Here is a 19,665-nt window from a genome sequence, read left to right as displayed (position 1 = left end):
GCGGGCGGATCACAAGGTCTGGAGATCGAGACCATCCTGGCTAACACGGTGAAACCCCGTCTCTACTAAAAACTACAAAAAACTAGCCGGGCGAGGTGGCAGCGCCTATAGTCCCAGCTACTTGGGAGGCTGAGGCAGGAGAATGGCGTGAACCCGGGAGGCGGAGCTTGCAATGAGCTGAGATCCGGCCATAGCACTCCAGCCTGGGTGACAGAGCGAGACTCTGTCTCAAAAAAAAAAAACAACGAAAAAACAAAAAAACAAAAAAAGATTTGAATGGGGACACAGCTAAACCATATCATTCTGCTCCTGGTCCCTCCCAAATCTCATATCCTTACACTTCAAAACCAATCATGCCTTTGCAACAGTCCCCCACAGTCTTAACTCATTTCAGCATTAATTCAAAAGTCCACAGTCCAAAGTCTCATCTGAGACAAGGCAAGTCCCTTCCACCTATGAGCCTATAAAATCAGAAGCAAGTTAGTTAACTTCCTAGATACAATGAGGGTAGAGGCATTGAGTAAATACAGCCATTCCAAATTGGAGACATTGGCCAAAACACAGGAGCTAGGGTACTCAAATCTTAAAGCTCTAAAATTATCTCCTTTGACTCCATGTCTCACATCCAGGTCACGCTGATGTAAGAGGTGGGTTACTATGGTCTTGGGCAGCTCCACCCCTGTAGCTTTGCAGGGAATAGCCCCCCTCCTGGCTGCTTTCATGGGATGGCTTTGAGTGTCTGAGGCTTTTCTAGGTGTATGGTGCAAGCTTTTCGTGTATCCACCATTCTGGGGTCTGGAGGACAATGGCCCTCTTCTCACAGCTCCACTAGGCAGTGCCCAAGTAGGGACTCTGTGTGGGGGCTCTGACTCCACATTTCCCTCTGCACTGCCCTAGCAGAGGTTCTCCATGAGGGCCCTCCCCCTGCAGCAATCTTTTGCCTGGGCATCCAGGCGTTTCCACACACCTTCTGAAATCTTGGCAGAGGTTCCCAATCCTCAATTCTTAACTTCTGTAAACCCGCAGGCTCAACAGCATGTGGAAGCTGCCAAGGCATTGGGGCTTCCACCCTCTGAAGCAACAGCCTGAGCTGTACCTCGGCCCCTGTTAGTCACACCTGGAGTGGCTGGGACACAGGGCACCAAGTCCCTAGTCTGCACACAGCATGGGGACCCTGGGGCTGGCTCACGAAATCACTTTCTCCTAGGCCTCTGGGCCTGTAATGGAAGGGGCTGCTGTGAAGACCTCTGACATGCCTTGGAGACATTTTCCCCATTGACTTGGAGATTAACGTGTGGCTCCTCATTAGTTATGCAAATTTCTGCAGCTGGCTTGAATTTCTCCTCAGAAAATGGGTCTTTGTTTTCTATCAAATTGTCAGGCTGCAAATTTTTCACACTTTTATGCTCTGCTTCCTTTATAAAACTGAATGCCTTTAACAGCACCCAAGTTACCTCTTGAATGCTTTGCTGCTTAGAAATTTCTTCCGCCATATACCCTAAATCATCTCTCTCAAGTTCAAAGTTCCATAAATCTCGAGGGCAGGGGCAAAACGTCGCCAGTCTCTTTGCTAAAACATAACAAGAGTCACCTTTGCTCCAGTTCCCAACAAGTTCCTCATCTCCATCTGAGACCACCTCAGCCTTGACCTTATTGTCCCTATTGCTATCAGGCTTTTGGTCAAAGCCATTCAACAAGTCTCTAGGAAGTTCCAGATTTTCCCACATTTTCCTGTCTTCTTCTGAGCGCTCCAAACTGTTCCAACCTCTGCCTGTTACCCAGTTCCAAGGTTGCTTCCAGATTTTCGGGTATCTTTTCAGCAGCACCCCACTCTTGGTACCAATTTACTGTATTATTCCATTTTCATGCTGCTGGTAAAGACATACCTGAGACTGGGCAATTTACAAAAGAAACAGGCTTAATGGAGAACCCACAGTTTCACATGGCTGGGGAAGCCTCACAATCAATGATGAAAGGTGAAAGGCATGTCTCACAGGGTGGCACACAAGAGAAGAGAGCTTGTGCAGGAAAACTTCCCCTTATAGTAAGTCTCACAAAACCATCAGATTTTGTGAGACTTACTATCACAAGAAGAGCATGTGAAAGACCTGCCCCCATGATTCAATTACCACCCACCAGGTCCCTCCCACAACACGTGGGAATTCAAGATGAAATGGGGGACAAAGCCAAACCATATCAGCTACAGTAACCAAAACAGCATAGTACTGGTACAAAAGCAGATACATAGACAAATAGAACTGAAAAGAAGGCTGAGAAATAAAGCTGCACATCTACAACCATCTGATCCTTGACAAAGCTGACAAAAACAAGCAATGGAAAAAGAACTCCCTATTCGGTATATGGTGCTGGGATAACTGGCTAGCCATATACAGAAGATTGAAACTGGACCCCTTCCTTACACCATATACAAAAATCAACTCAAGATGGATTAAAGATTTCAATGTAAAACCTCAAACTATAAAAACCCTGGAGGCTGACCAAGGAAATACCATTCTGGACACAGGTCCTGGCAAAGATGTCACAATGAAGATGCCAAAAGCAACTGCAACAAAACCAAAAATTGACACATAAGACCTAATTAAACCAAATTACCAAGAGAGTAAACAGACAACTGACAGAATGGGAGAATATTTGACAACCATGTATCCAGCAAAGGTCTAATATCCAGAGTTTACAAGATGAACTTATAACAATTAACAAGCAAAAACCAACCCCATTAAAAAGTGGGCAAAGGGGCCGCGCATGGTGGCTCACGCCTGTAATCCCAGCACTCTGGGAGGCTAAGGTGGGTGGATCACCTGAGGTCAGGAGTTCAAGACCAGCCTGGCCAACATGGCGAAATCCCATCTCTACTAAAGATAGAATAATTAGGCGAGCATGTTGGCGGGTGCCTGTAATCCCAGCTACGTGGGAGGCTGAGGCAGGAGAATCACTTGAACACGGGAGGTGGAGGTTGCAGTGAGCTGAGATTGTGCCACTGCACTCCAGCCTGGGCAACAGAGTAAGACTCTGTCTCAGAAAAAAAAAAAGGAAAAATGTGAGCAAAGGACATGAACAGACACTTTTCAAAAGAAGACATTCACGCAGCATATGAAAAAATGTTCAATATCATTAATCATTAGAGAAATGCAAATCAAAACCACAAGGAGATACCATTTCTTATCAGTCAGAATGGGTATTATAAAAAGTCAAAAAAAAAAAAAAAAAAACAACAGATGCTGGCAAGGCTGTGGAGAAAAGGGAATGCTTATACACTGCCGGTGGGAATGTAAATTAGTTCAGCCATTTTGGAAAGCAGTGTGGTGATTTCTCCAAGAGCTAAAAATAGAACTCCCATATGACCCGGCAATCCCATTACTGGGTATATACTCAAAGAAATATAAATCATTCTACCACAAAAGACACATACACATGTACATTTATCACAGCATTATTCACAATAGCAAAGACATGGAATCAACCTAAATCCCATCAATGGTAGAATAAAGAAAATGTGTACATATAGACAATGTAATGCTATGCAGCCATAAAAAGCAATGCGATCATGTCCTTTGCAGCGACATGGATGGAGCTGGAGCCCATAATCCTAAGGGAACTAATGCAGGAATGGAAAACAAAACATTTATAAGGATTCTCACTTGTAAGTGGAAGTCAAATACTGAGTACACATGGACCAAAGAAGAGAACAACAGAAAGCGGGGCCTATTTGAGGGTGGAGGGTGGGAGGAGGGAGAGGATTGAAAAATTACTTATTGGGTAGTATGCTTATTACCCGGGTGATGAAATAATCTGTACACCAAATCCCCGTGCCATGCAATTTACCTGTATAACAAACTGCATATGTACCCCTGAACCGAAAATGAAGATAAAAAAAAATTATTGGCTACCCATGAAGTACTATATTATTATTTGAAGGCAGAACTCTGGTAAGTTAATGATGTATACTATAAATCCCACAGAAACTGCTTTCTTTTATTTTTATTTTTTTTAAACAGTGTCTCATTCTGTTGCCCAGCCTGGAGTACCATGGAATGATCTTGGCTCACTGCAACCTCCACCTCCCAGACTCAAGTGATCCTCCTGCCCCAGCCTCCCCAGTAGCTGGGGTCACAGGCACGTGCCACTGTACCTGCCTGATTTTTGTGGAGACAGAGTTTCACTATGTTGCCCAGGCTGGTCTTGAACTCCGGGGCTCAAGTGACCTTCCACAGTGATTACAGGCATGAGCCACCTCACCTGACCAGCAACCACTTTTTAAAAAGCAAATCAGGAGATTGAAAAAATAGTAAAACACACTGTATTGATCCAAAAGAAGGGTGGAAAAGAGAAAAAAGGGGGGAACAAATAGTAGGTGGGACAAATAGAAAATAGAAAGATGGCTGATTTAAACCCAATCATATTAATGGTGACATTAAATGTAAGTGGTCTACTGAAAAGGCAGAGATTGTCACATTGGATAAAAAGGCAAGCCTCGATTCTATGTTGCTTAATAAAAGAGATCACCTTTAAACATAAAGACACAAATAGGTTAAAAATAAAAATATTGTGAAAAGATACACTATGACAACAGTAGTGAAAAGCAAGCTAGAACGACTCTAGTAGTTATCAGACAAATTAGATTTCAGAGTGAGGAACATTTTCAGGATTAAAGAGGAGGTTAATTTCATAATGATAAAAAAGTCAATCAATAAAAAGTACCTAACAATTCTAAATGCATATGCACCTATTTATAGAGCTTCAAAATACATGAAGCAAAACCTAACAGATCTGAAAGGATAAAAAGAAAAATCCACAATCATAATCACAGATTTTGACATCCTCCTCTCAAAAACAGATAGAAGACTGAAATTCACCAAGATGGAAAAATCCAGAACAGTACTAGCAATCATCTTGCTTAACTGACATTTATAGAACATTTCATTCAACAGCAGTAGAATATACATTATTTTCAAGAACACACAGAACATTTACTTAGATTTGCATAGATTCTTGGCCATATAATACATCTCAAAAATTCAAAAAGACTGAATTCACGAACAGTATATTAGAATTAAATTAGAAATCAGCACCAGAGATATCTGAAAAATCCCTAAATATCTGGAAACAAAACAACACATTTCTAGGCAGGGTCTTGCCATGTTGCCCAGGCTGGTCTTGAATTCCTGGGCTCAAGTAATCCTCCTGCCTCAGCCTCCCAAAGTGTTGGAATTACAGGCGTGAGTATTGCGCCCAGCTAATATGTCTCTAAATAATCCATGGGCTAAAGAAGAAATCACAAGAGAAATTAGAAAATATTTTAAATTTAACTAAAATGAAAACACAGCAGAGCAAAATTTGTGATATAGCTGAAAAAGTGTTTAAAGGGAAACTTATAACATGTTCATATTAGTAAATAATCTTCCTTCTACCACTATAACACTTACACTCTATTACCAATGGTTCTCAAAGTGTACTTCCTGGTCCAGAAGCATAAGTATCACTTGGGCCCCGCCCCATATCTATTCAATTAAACTCTGTGGGTGGATCCAAACAATTGTTTTAACAAGACTTGCCGGTGATTCTGAGGCACACTAAAGTTTGTGAATCACAATGGTCTAAGTATGGTTAGGTGTCTTGCCCCACACCCTTCCTTCTTCACAATGCAACCAGGGAAATCTTCTAGAAAGGAAACTCTGATTATGTCTTATCTTCCCCATCCACTTCCAATTTAAATCTCTGTTCTAAGTGCAATGGGGAGCCACTGAAAGTAGACAAACTTCTTGGCATGGCTCATAGGAACTTCTTTAGTCTGTTCCTTTGCTTCCTTCTCAATCCTCTCTACATCTGACATCATCTCCTTCTTTCTCTCTTGACTAGACACACTGGCCATGACTTACACCTCTAACCTGCCAAGAATCCCACACCTCAGCATTTTTTCCACATCCAAATCCCTTTTCCTACCCTACTGGTTCTCTACCACTTGGCCTAGTTAATTCCTCCTCACCCTTCACAGCTTAGCTTAATGGCCATTTGCTCAGGGAACTCTTCTTTCACTTGGCAAAACCTCCCAAAACTAAATTCCCATAGCACCACATACTGAGAATGCAGATTTGTGCATTTACTCAATGTCTGCCTCTCCAAATAAACTTGAACCATGAGGGTAGGAACCACATCTGGTTTTGCCCCCACTATTTCGCCTGTGTCTAACATACTGCCTAGCATGCAAAAGACAAACACTTTTGAATAAATAAAAAGAGTGTATAGGTACAGGCTTTTAAAATCTAGCTTTCTATGTTTGCATAACACAGAAAAAAGTAGCAAATAAATGCATTTTCCTGGTTGCCTGGAACTGGGAGAAGGAAAAAGAAGCCAAGGTCCGGTTTAAATAAAACAAACGCAAACAAGAAAAACAAAGTGGCAAGATGAAATCATTCAGACACCTACCCTTCCCTTTTTTGTTTGTAATTAAACTATAGGTGAATTCACTAGGCTTAACGTTACGATAATCACAGAATGCTCAGCTCCACGACAAGAAAACTGTTACTGCCCAGGAAACACAAGAAGAAAAAATGGTAGTTAGGAGAGCTGAACTAAGACTTTTGAATTCTTAAGAAATAGAGAAGGAAGAAAAAAGGAGAAAGAGAACATTTAGACCTTGAGGCAGGAATTTATCATGGTGTGAAGCATTGAAACCAATCTCCTTCTAGCAGGTGCTAGCAACTGGTTAAAGAAGAAAAGGGTGACCCTTGAACTTACCTCAGATAGAGAAAGCAGGTCTGGAGGCTGCAGGGAGAGAATAAAGATTTACAAAACAGAATACAACTGGTGCTCTGGTGCTCATGGCTCCCCCAGCACCACTCTGCTGGATAAAGACAGATATTGACCCGTAAAGATCAAACAAAACAAAACAGCTAACATGCCAAATACATTGTATTGTGTTGAGGGAGGGAGTGTTGAGGAAGAAGTGGATGGAGTGTTGGGGACGAACAAGATAGAATGACCTTAATATATTTTTTAAAAGCCAACAACTTATTTTTTATTTTTTTTCAAGCCACACCATATCAAAATTGTAGTGATATCAACAGGGTCGGCACACTTTTTCTGCAAAGGGCCAGGTAGTAAATAGTTTAGACTCTGTGGGCTTTACGGTGTCTGTTGCAACTATTCAGCTTCTGCAGCACAAAAATAGCAATAGACAATATATGAGCGAATGAACATGGCAGTGTTCCAATAAAACTTTATTTATAAAATATGCCATGGGCCAGACTTCCCAATTTAGAGAATTAAATCTATGTCTGAAAATAGTTCTGTTCTCTACAACCACTAGTATGTGGAATAAGCCAAACTATGTTTCTTTTACTAATTATGTTGCCAAAGTAAAAACTTGAAATATCTTCTAGATAAATTCCTTGAGTTCCTTTGTGACTTGAACATCTAACACAACGCCTGATAAATCAAAAGAAAAAGTATCCAATCTTTGTTAAATAAACTGAATGATTTTCTGTGAAAGATATGGGGCAATTAGTAAAACAATATCCTGAAAATTCAGTAATAGTTGAGAAAGCAATGGAATATAAAATAGTCAAGAAAAATTCTAAGAAAAAACATCAAGACGAAGATTATTTAGCTGTTTTACATTTTAACAAAATGTTATGGCAAAAATTAGAGACTCTTTAAAACCTAAACTCTTATCTTACTCAATTCCTAAGAAAATTACAGAGGAAAAACTCAAATATAAAGAGAATGTATCTTTTTAAAAAATTCCTCAGGGGGGTTTAGCGTAAAAAAATTCCTAATTTCATTAGAATACTTTAACAGAATCAAATCTTAACAGTTTTACTTAAAGTAATAGTTCATTTTTATCTTGTGTTCAGTGTTCCAAATATGTGTTAAAATGCTCATAAGCAAGATCAAAGGAGTATGTATGGTTAGTCTTGGTTTCTGGTAGTTGAAGGAGTATATTACTTAGTTAAAAATCAGCCATCAGTTACAAACCTGTGTGAAAACCAGAATTTTGAATGGGAAAAATGTAAATTCAGTTATTTTTGAGGACAGATGGCAAAATAGAAGAAGATGACAAACTTTTTTTTTCTTTTTTCAGTCATCTCAGAATTCGATTCCAAGTGTCAACTGAATTCGAAATTCTTATGGGAAAATTTAATGTTTTAGGATGAGTACTATTATTACAGGAGCTTCAAGACCACATTAGGTTATTTTATTCTTAGAAGTTTACTCAGAGGTGTCCAGAGTCAGCTTTTTTATATTGAGATGTTTATCAATTAGGAAAAGATATACACTTGCTTTGGGAACTCAAAAGATACCGATATTAAAAAGGTCTATATTATTTCCAACAGTCACTCTCCATTTTTAGGTCATTATCATCTCAAAAATCATCTCCTGCAACTGACCCTTCACACATTTCCCATCCTCCACACCCCGAATCTATATTGTGTGCTACTATTAGAAAAGATTCTGTAGAACTCTGCTTTGATCATACAGCTGCTCACTATTCACAGCTGCTCACTATTCACTTAACTGGATCTCTTTGTACTGTCATCCCCACTTGGTGAACTTGATTATTATTAAATCTGAGGACCCATCTTTCTCCAGGCTTACATTCTGGCAGCTAAGATAAAACCAGTTGTTCTATCCTATATTTCTTGAGACAGCTATTCCAAACCTTGTCCATATTCCCCAATTACCCAATCCCACATACTACTCTTGATTATCTCTTGATTCATAGAAAATGAACTCTAATATCTCAGGATTCTGCCCACAAATTACCGATTTGCCTTCCCACATATTGTTCCCACTACCCTGTTTTTTTTTTTTTTTTTTTTCTAAGAGAAAAGTGACCCTTTTGGCTAAGTCCAATCTCTCATACCATTGGGTATAGGTCCTAGATCCTATACCCAATAATCTAGACAGGGGCTTCACTCCATTTCCATTGGTTGCCATCTCATTTCTGTATCCTCAATCATTTATTCCCTATTGGCTTTTTCCCATTAGCATGTAAATATATATCTTTTAAATCTGTCTTCAACCCCAGCTTAATCTAGCTAACTTTTGTATATTCTCTCCATTCATGGCCCATTATAGTTTTCTGTGCTAATTTTCTTTCTCTTCCTTCATTTAACTCATCTAGCCTTGAATATGACTTGTGGCTCTGTTACTCCACCAAAACTACTCTTTCCCAACCACTAAGATAAACTTTTATTGCTATATTCAATGGAACCATTTCAGGGCTCATCTTAGTTGACTTCTTATCAACAATTTACATTGCCTTCTCCCATCTTACAACACATTTCCATTCACCATGTTCTCCAGGCTTTCCTCTTACCTCTCAACTACTCTCATCAGTCTCCTTTTGTATACATCTTTCCTTTTGCCTAAATCTTTGGGGCTCTGACTTCCTAGGCTCTTTCAGTCTTACAATGAATAATCTCATTGTAATCTCTTCCACTCTCATGGTTTCAGTTATTTGTTGATTCACAAATCCTTATCTCAGCTCAGGCCTTTTTCTTAGGAAACAGATCCATATGTTTAGGAAGCATATGCATAACTGCTTCCTAACATCCTTTCTTGGATATCCCACTAAACACCTCAAATCCTCACATCTAAAGAGCACTGTATCTTAGTAGATCTTACTATCCTCTACCCAGGTGTTCAAGGCAAAAACCTGGATGTTCTCCCTCTATTCTTCTAATCTTTAAGACACTGATTTTACTTTATAGATCTCAAATCTATTCTTTTCAATTACTGCTAATAGGGCTTAAAACATATTTTGTTTCATTATTTGATGCTGACCTCACAATATGGGCTATGCTTCCCTCAGTAGCTTCATTTTTTACCATTTTCCCACTCCCTCCTGATCCATGATTCCTATTTTATGCCTCAGTTCTGATAAATTACTCAATATTCCACATATGCTTGCTCTTTTTAAAAAAAAATTGTTGAGACACCTAGGTTGGAGCACAGTGGCACAATCATGGCTGACTGAAGCCTCGTCCCCCCAGGTTCAAGCAAAGTGTGGGCTACCACACTTGAATAATTTTGTTTGTTTGTTTTGCAGAGATGGGGTCCCACTATGTTGCCCAGGCTGCTTGCTCTCTTGTCATTCAAATATTCCACATTGTTTGCACTGCCTGAAGCACTCCTCTTCAAACTTCTACTACATCGGCCTCCTTCAAGCCTCAGCTTAGATGCAACAATGTAGGAAACCTTGCCTAATTCCCTAAATCTGAGTTCAGTTTCCCTTTAATGTGCTCTTAAAATCCATCGCTGTCTCTCTGATCATAGCAGTCATCATCCTTCTACTGAAACTGCCTATCCATTTTTCTATCCCTCATGACATGGTAATCCCCATAAGAGCAACAACCATGACTTTAACCAGTCTATTCCCTTAAAGCCTATAATATCCCACTTAAAAAATGAAATACATTCTATTTATTGAATAAATGATGTAGGTCTTATTTTCTCTCTTAGATGGAAAGGAACTATTTGAACCTTCCACAGTGCCTAAGAGCATATTGTAGGCATTCATTAAATACTTGTTGAAATAAGAATAGAATGGGATTGCATTTTTCTGCCTCCTTTCCATGTGCACACTTGATATATACAGCAGTACAAATGTGGTGAAGTATAAATTTAAAAACTCATAAATTATATCTGGACAGTTCATCTCAAAATGTATAAAACAAGATATTTGTGATAGAAGCAAAACTTTTCATCAATAGAAATATTTCAAAATTTCATTATATACACTGCCTTAGAAATTTTTCTAGGAAAGTCTGGTTGTTAAGTCTCTTAAGTATCCAGTCAGTAATTTATTCTATGAAGAAGAAAAACACATATAAAACTAATAATGAGTTTTAGCATCATTTCCAAAAAGGCAAAAGGAAGTATGAGATACTAAGAATAATGAGAAAAAAAATACTTTAAAAATCAGATAAAATAACAAATATTTCTATAAATACAACTTTATAAAAATAATGTCCTTGTTGATTGACTAAAAAAAAAATGTTAAAAAATAAAGAAGGAAAGTTATCAGTGAAAGATAGATAAAACTTTGAGCAGAACAGGAAATAGTACTAGTAATTTTAAAAATGAGAAAGATCAAAAACAGCTCTTCATATGATACTAAACATTTTAAAACTGCCCAAAAGGATTTTGAAATTAATTTGAAAAAGTAGTAATTAGGCATCTTCCATCTTATTTTTTCTAGGATGATTTCATATTTAGTGGGGGTAAATAATCACATTAAAATAAGCTTGATATTTATTTCTTAGGAAGATACAATGATTAAGAAGCTGAAAGGACAAAATACGGTTCTGTTGTAAAATGAATTAATGCATTTACTTCTGGTAAACTGTAACAGTATGATATGAGGATGATATAAAGAATTTAAAATGAAGCTTTACATTTTATTCTCCATTCATGATAGTCTTTAAGAAATATGTGTGTATGTTTTCAGATGAATTATAATTTAAAAAAATACACTATCAGTTTTGTTTTACCTCTCTTTTTCCTGACATGGCATTTGATATTTTTAGTTATCCCGAGAACAAGAAACAGAGGTCACTTTTTAAAGTTTTGATTAATCATTTATAATTGAGAATCTACTTTGGCCAACCTTTAAAATTTTAATTGTAGCATGTTAGATATTTGAAATTTTAATCATTACTTTCTGACATAGGTTTTAAAGTTATATAGTTGAATAACTGAATCTTGGGGGTCATAAAATCATTAACTTATTAAAAATCAAGAATTTACTGCTTTTACTATTTTAATATAAGACCTAATACTACCTATTTTAGCTTTTAAACAAGTTTTAAAAAGAGTAATAAAAATAAAGCCAATACTTCCCCAACTCCCCCCAAAACACCCCTAAAATATATAACGATGCAACTATATAGTATCTTTAAATTTCCAAATGTAAAATTTCTTTCATGTTAAGCAAGTAATCAATAAGTACTTCCATACTCCTCAATATCCCTCATCGTCCAGTACTTATCAGTAAGAAGAGCTGGAAACGGCTACATTGGCAACTACAGTGTTCCTATATTATTGTTACTAGGTTTTAGCATGGGTGTCCAGTCTTATGGCTTCCCTGGGCCATGCTGAAGAACTGTCTTGGGCCACACATAAAATACACTAACACTAACAATAGCTGGTGAGCTACAGAGACAAAAACAAAAACAACAACAACAAAAAAAAAACACAAACAAATCTCATAGCGTTTTAAGAAAGTTCACAAGTTTGTGTTGGGTCACACTCAAAGCAGTCCTGGGCTGCACGTGGCCCAGGGGCGGTGGGTCGGACAAGCTTGCAGGGTCCTTGAGTCTCCCTGAGGCACCAACATCAGGTCAGTATAACTGAGTAAAGGATGTAATTGTTTGCTAAGGTAATTCTGGTTTGTATTTTGAATTTGGCATTACCTTAACAACAACTTGTACATGATTCTTTCCCTCTTGCTAGGTTATGGATTATCTGTGAAAAAGAATCCGCATCTTTGTATCTGTGGAAATGAGCTCAATGTCTGATATCAAAAAACTACTCAACAAGTTTGCTGATTTATTTTTAAAAATACTGTTGCTCTACCACTCTTCAAATCATCAGTCTTAAAGTGAGTTCCAAATGACATAACAACTTGGTGGGTGATGTGAGATTAAGATTATCCTAGGATAATATGTTACAATCTATCAATTTAACAGATAGTCTTTACTTTTTTAAAAACATGGTCTCAAAGTTGTTATTGATTTCTCAAGTGAGTAATATTTACTATAGTGTGGTACTTAATTTTTAGTTAGTTACTTGGTTATATTTATCTGTCAAACTGCTTACTGATTTTATTAGATCAACCAAATGCAAAAGGAGATAACATCTACAGTACTAAAATAATATATTTTAAAGATGATTTCTATGTCTCTACTATATATATTTTTATTTGTGTGAAATCCTGGACATATTGAGGTGGGGAAGCACACTGATACATTTAGCAGCACCTAATTTCATGAGTTTCATACTAGGTGCCAAGAAATTAGGTTGTCCAAATATTTTGGAAACTAATTAAAACTGAATCAGCTGTTCCTTTTCTACCTGTTATACTTTACTCAAGGCACCTACAATGAAACTTCAAAATTACATAGAGAAGAACTTACCTAGGGATTTGGAAAAATAGTTTGCCATTTGTCCACTGTTGCATGACTGTCGTTTATGTCTTTTTGTTGACACTTCTGTGGTCTTCCATGGTGGTCTTTTTCTTTTGTTCAAATTGCTAAGAACTTCAAAACTATCAGGATTCTTGTCAAAGTTAATACATTTGCTTAATTTACGATTGCCAAGATGGTCAGCAAATTCATCAGCTGAAGGATTATTTGCTTTAGCATTTTCTATTTCTTTAGATTGCTTTTTCAAAGAATTTTGCCTAGCAGAATGAGATCTTAAAGTAAAGCGCTTTGATTCTTCCATATGAGTTTGATGAGTATTTCCACTGTCAGTAGATTCAGGAGAGTAAATGATTGTATTTAGCTTTAAAGTATTTCTGTGTTCAAGACAGTTGAGCTTCCTCAAAAATATTCTGCAGTCTTTTAAGGTTTTTGACCTCCAACTATTAGGACACACATTTTCTAGTCTTGGTCCCTTTTGAAAGTCTTTTTGGCTGCAATTTGTTCCATTCTCTTTTGCTTCTGACTTAAATTTATTCTCGAAACTAGCACGTATTTTGAAGTCAGGCATTACTACCCTCTGCTGCAAGTCACCCCTGATCTCAGGTGGCAAAACACACTGATTTTCTACTATGCTTTTTCCTTGGAGTGGGATGTCAGCATTTGTTTCTCCCTCAGTCTTATTTAAAAATTGGTTCTGGCAGAAAAATCTTAAGTTTCTCCTTTTAGAGTTCCAGTCAACTGTTCCGTGGTTGTGCAGCTTTCCCTCTCTTTTCCACCTTTCATGATGCAACCTCTTAAACTCAGTCCTTTTTAATCTAGCTATTGCTAAATTACTTTTCACATTTAAGAGTGGAGAGTTAGCCACTTTATGCAGTATATGCAACTTCTCTGCTGATTTTGAAGGAGAAGAGAGTGCAAATTTTTTAAAGTGCTTTCTGAAGGGGCTGGCATTAAAGTCAGAATATTTGGTCCCTAATTTGATTCCCCTGGTATTTATTACTTCCAAAGGGTTTCGGGCATTTGCTTTTCTAACTAGTGAAAGAGACTGTGTTTCTGTTGTTTGCATAAACCAAGTACAGAGTTCATTCAAATCATACTTTTTCTGAAAAAGCATTTTTACAGGTGAAACTTCAAGTTCTAAAAGACAAGTTTCCAAAGGGCTTGCTACTTTGAAATGATCATTTTCAATGTGTTCTCTTTTTTTATGAATACAATTTTCAGCTTCATCGCCACTTACTTGCACCCAAGCATTGGTTATTTGCTCAAATCTATTGTTTAATTCCTCTAATAAGGAATCATTTGAAGCAGAAGTAGCCCACCACCTGAGCAAAGGGTTTGATGAAATTATAGGATCCAAGGATACTTCAGAAATAGGTACTAATTTATTATCTTCCAAACACTTTTTTGCATTCCGTGAAAGTCTGATTCTTGGGGTATCTTTGTAAGCTATTTTCATCTTTGACTGTCTATGTTTTTCCTTCTGACTTTTATTTTTCTGCAAATGCAGTTTATATGATTTATGGAGCAGAGCATTTCTATAAATAAATGAGCTAGAAGATGCTAATGAATGTAAGAAATGCAGAGATGGTTTTCTGTCCCTAATAGAATGTCTCAAAGGTACAGTAGCAATCATACTTTTTGATCCATTTTTAAATATATCAGCTTCAGTGTGCCTTATTTTATCCATTTTAGTGCACTGTTGGTCATACTTTTCTTCAGGTAGATTTTTTCCTAACGTATTTTCCTGTTCTAAAGGAGGCAAGCAGCTGCTAATACTTACTTCTCTTTCCTGAGGTGAAGTTCTATTAATAGTCACAGATATGCCAGAGATTTTCACTTTTGCTGGTCTACCAGGCTTCCTACTTATTGCCAAAGGTTTCTGATTTGGTCGAATAATGTTCTTGGAAGGCTGAGGTATCACAGATTTGTTCTTGATGGGTCTCACATATTCAAAGCCAGACCCCAAGATCTCACTTTCAGTAGTCAAGCTTGCGACAGCACTTATTCTTTCACCCAAGTTAATTTTGTGTTCACTAATATTTCTGGGACTATTATATTCAGTTGGAAAATCCCCAGCATTATTGTTTAAAGACATAAGGTTGCTTATGTTTACACTTCCTTCAGAAACATGCCTTTTAGTTCTTCTTGACCTTCCGTAAATAACAGTTACTGTAATACTCTTTTTATAAATACCTTCTTTTACTTCTGATATGAGAGATTCTGGGCTTTTCCTTCCAGCACTAAAGGGCTCATTCTGGCAAATAGTGATGTCTGTTTGATCAGTTTTAGGCTTTGGTGGTCTTCCAATTGGTCGCTTAATCTGTCTCACAACTTGGGGACCTATTTTTTTTGGTCTACCTGGTTTTCTTTTAAAAGATGGATCAATAGCACTGCTTGAATTGTCCTTAGTTTCTTCTTGTGGCTTATCACTATTTATATCACCTATAAACATTGTAGAGGATACTGAAGTTTCTTTTGCATGATTGAATTTGTTTAGTTCTTTTTGAAGAGTATCAGTATCATAATGATTGGAGTGATAATTTTCAGAGTTCGCATTTGAGATATTCTCATTTGTTTCTGTTTTTTCTTCAGTTACATGATGGATTGTAGGTTTTTCAGAAGGGAGAACGACATTTGAATGGGAAGTACCAACTGAAGTTAAAGTATATTTGACTCCTTCACTACTTTTAACCTCAGATAAAAACATGAGTTTGATAGGACTAGAATAGTTGGAAACAGATGAACTTTCAATACCTTCATATTTTGCTGGTCCATTTTCAACACTGGAAATCAAGCGACCCATATCTAAAATAGTTGACTTTTTCAGATTTTCAAGTCTTTTGTTATTCAAATCCATTGTAGGCATGCAATGACTTTTGATAATACTGCTGGATGCTACCACAGATTTTGATAAGCTCTGTTCTTTGCATGTCATTCTATTTAGAGTAAGAGTCATATTTCTGTCAGCATTTTGATCTTTACCATCAATTTCTATCAATTTCTTGGATGTTTTACATCCTTCTGATAATGGCTGATTATTCCAGGATTTTTTGGCTATATTTATTGTATCTTCCAAACGCTTCACAACAACTTGTAAATTAGAATTCATTGCAATTTTGTTTAGGTCTATATTGTGTGAGTTTTCAATGTGAATATTTTTCACTGGATCGTTTTTTGTTGTGGATTCGGATACCTTTTTGGCTTTAGGGGATTTTTTAAAAACATAATTATTTGTTACATATATAGAATACCACCCTGGAGGCACAATATTTCGTTTAGTTCTGCTCAAAAGTCCAGAAGCATCATTTCTCAAAAGAGTTTGAGTATTACCTAACTTTGGATTTTTCCTATGATTTTGCAAAAATTGTTTTCCATCTGCAGATTTCTCCTGTGGCTTTCTTATGCTCATTTTCTCAGGGGAAGTTGTTTTAAAGCTTTCTGAAAATGAATTAAAAGACAAGTTAGTTTCTGAACTATGAAGAGGTAGTTGCAGTGACTGTAATGCATAATTTGGTGAAAACGATGTTTCAGCACTTTTATCTTGAAGTCGTTTAGAATTTTGTAAAGAAGGCCCTTGGTCATGATAGAATTCTCCTTTGTCTGATGAAGATATATCATTGTTTTGTGTCAACTTCCTTGAACTTTTCTCGGTGTATTTTTTTCTTGTAAAATTTTCATCAAGACTAGCAAGTTCTCTTTTTATCTGTAAAGACTGCCTTCTAAACATGGGTGAATCAGAGGAGTTGCACATTGCAAATAAAGTTTCTTGACGCTTTCGAAATCTTGTCTGAATAATTTTATTTTCTACCTTTTTATCGTGTTGACTCAATAATTCCATAAAACTATAATCACTGGCTTTTGCATTATGCAAGAGAGACGTTATGAAATCTCCCAATTTTAAATCATTATATGTATTACAATCACTGCTAGATAATTGTACAAGGCTTGTCATATCCGTGGTTTCTATTGATTTTAGTTTTTCATTAATGCGATCCATTAAATCTTGAAAAATTACAGCAGTTTCACCTTTTTCATGATTTGTAGCAGAATTATTGCTGTCATTTGAGAGTAAAGAGTAAGAGTTACTGGATTTTTTAGTTTTAAGTATTTTATCTTCATGATCACTCTTATTGCTGCTTATTTCTGCTGGTGTGAGAGATGGAGGCTGGTTAATGTTTGCTTCAAGTTTGTTATTTTCTAAGGCTGAAATCTCTGAGATGACGTCTTTCAATTTTTCAAATCCTTCAGTTTCGACAGGTGATAATGGTGGGGGTGAGGGACTTCGAGATCTACAGGCATCTTTAAGAGTGACTGAAAGATCACATACTTCCTTTGACAAAAGAGGACTACGAAAGGCTGATTTTGTAGAGTGAATGTTTGGTAACAGTCCAGAACAGCACCTGTGAGAATTATAACTGTCTGCAATTCCACTATTCACTACTGGCTTAATGTGTTCAACAGTTACAGTTTGGCAAGACAAACAATTTAAATCTTTAATACAGACTGGCAGAGGTTCTAAACCAGGGCTTTGTTTTTCATTTTGTAAACAACCTTTTTCTGCCAGCCTATATTCACAACTACAGAACAGACCATATAAATTATCTTCGATTAAGGGCTTTTGAGATTCTGAAGACACAACACATGATGTATTACAACAGCAAAGAGAAGCAGCATTCTGCTCTTGGACTAGAAATTTCAACATAGCCAAAACTTGTTGCTGGTGATGTATGCACAAAGATTCCAAAACTTTGCTTAATGCTGATTTTCTTTTTTCCATTTTAGTAGCTTCCTCTGATTTTGCATCAACAGTTGAACTAAAAATAAAAATCAAACAAAAAATGAATTGCAGCAAAAATACCACTACAAGGAGTTATAATTTTAACAGCGTTTGAAAAAAGATATTTTGGTATTGCTGGACTCCTGACTCCTAGAGAGCTGCAATAATGGCATTTTGATTATTGTTTAGCAAAAATATAATGAAGCACTCATAACTAATTTCCTACAACAAAGTATAAGTCAAAGCAAAGCCCTATTTTTGCAATATAAAAGCTGATGATTATACATATGATTACATTTATATATTAATGTCTAATATTTTGAATGTATTAAGAATATTTAATGGAAAGTGCTTCAGAAGGAGTTAAATTTTTATAAGGTAGCCATTTTATAAATTATTCTGATACATAATTATCAGTCTACATTAGTGCAAATAAGAAAAATAAAATGCAGGAGTACAATCTTTATTTAAAATAGATATTTTTTCCAAGGCAGTGAAAATAGTAAAAGCTTCCCATAATCACAAGGAAAATTAAGGGATTTAGATTTTATGTAAATAAGAGAATGTCTTTCCTAAGATTAAGCTGCAGGCGTTAACTATTTAAAAATAAAATCTATTTTTAATTGATGTTAAATACTAAAGTAATTTCATAAAAGCTAAAGGCATTACTTACCTAATTATTAAGTTTCAAATGCTGGAAAATGGCCCACTACAGAAACTAATATACATCTAACTTTAACTAAGAACCGGGCTTGCTTATCAACCAATATAGAAGTCTACAAATTTTTTTTTTAAATCCAATACCAGCAGCAGGAAGAATAAAATATATTTAAAGAGTTCTGTTTCAGAAAAGTATCTATTTTAATTAAACATATCACCAAACTCTGTACATGAAAATTGCCTTTCACTTACAGTTTATTACATTTGTTGTTTTTAATAGTTCCTGATTTCTAGAAATTTTATTTAAGGTTGGAATAATGCTGATTATGAACTACTATTGAAGAATGTATTTTTGTTTAAATACAGAATTTTTATGCTCATCTATATTAAAAATTATAAGATTTTTATTTTAAAACAGGAGTGGAATATTTTTATTTTGCTACCTAAAACTGATATAGCTTGTTTCAGAGATAAGTAGTATTTCACTTATATTTTATAAAAATTATGTTATTTGACTAGCAAAAATAAGAAAGCAAATTTTAAACGTGATCAAAACTTTTCTGGAAAAAAAGATAACTAGATTCAACCAATGTTTCACTAAAACTAGTGATTTGACATAAAGAAGCTATCAAACAAAGTGAGAAGAGATATGAAATTACAATAAAACTTTTAAAGTCCACTGCTGCCTCTAGACAGATGAAGATAGGACATGACCCCAGTATCCTTTCCTTTTTGAAAATAATTTTTTATAAATTTTGTCATGGTTGGGAGTGTAAAAACATGCAATTGACTCCCAGGATTCAATCAGATAGTTTTAAAAAATATATGTAGAGAGCAAGGGCAGGAAGAAATGATAACTATCAAAGATTATGATATAATTATATTCTTTTCCAGCAAATTAAAAATGACTAATTTTCACACAAGCAAAAGAAAACCCAGAATGTTGTGAGAGATGCACTTCAGCAGTTTCTAAAGTGATGTTATGGCATAATAAAGAATTTACATGTTTCTTGGAAAAATATGTTGTATTTTAAAGATTAATAACCATTCATAACTCTT

The 19,665-nt window shown here is 36.2% G+C and overlaps 1 protein-coding gene across 3 annotated transcripts in view; it reads right to left on the bottom strand.

Annotated features, from left to right (window-relative positions):
• The window catches only part of LCORL (ligand dependent nuclear receptor corepressor like), a 177,706-nt gene that overhangs the window by 15,600 nt on the left and 142,441 nt on the right, over positions 1 to 19,665 (bottom strand). Inside the window, exon 7 of one of the 3 annotated variants that reach the window (XM_023206984.3) lies at positions 13,161 to 17,983. The exons of the other annotated variants lie outside the window; for them this stretch is intronic. Coding sequence (XP_023062752.1) covers positions 13,161 to 17,983 — 4,823 coding nt within the window. The remainder of the gene's footprint in view (positions 1 to 13,160; positions 17,984 to 19,665) is intronic. 3 annotated transcript variants of the gene reach the window in all.

The sequence above is a fragment of the Piliocolobus tephrosceles genome, chromosome 3 (assembly GCF_002776525.5).
Source record: "Piliocolobus tephrosceles isolate RC106 chromosome 3, ASM277652v3, whole genome shotgun sequence".
NCBI lineage: Eukaryota > Metazoa > Chordata > Mammalia > Primates > Cercopithecidae > Piliocolobus > Piliocolobus tephrosceles.
The sequence above is the reverse complement of the archived record's forward strand: the minus strand, read 5'-3'. Positions and strand labels throughout refer to the sequence as shown.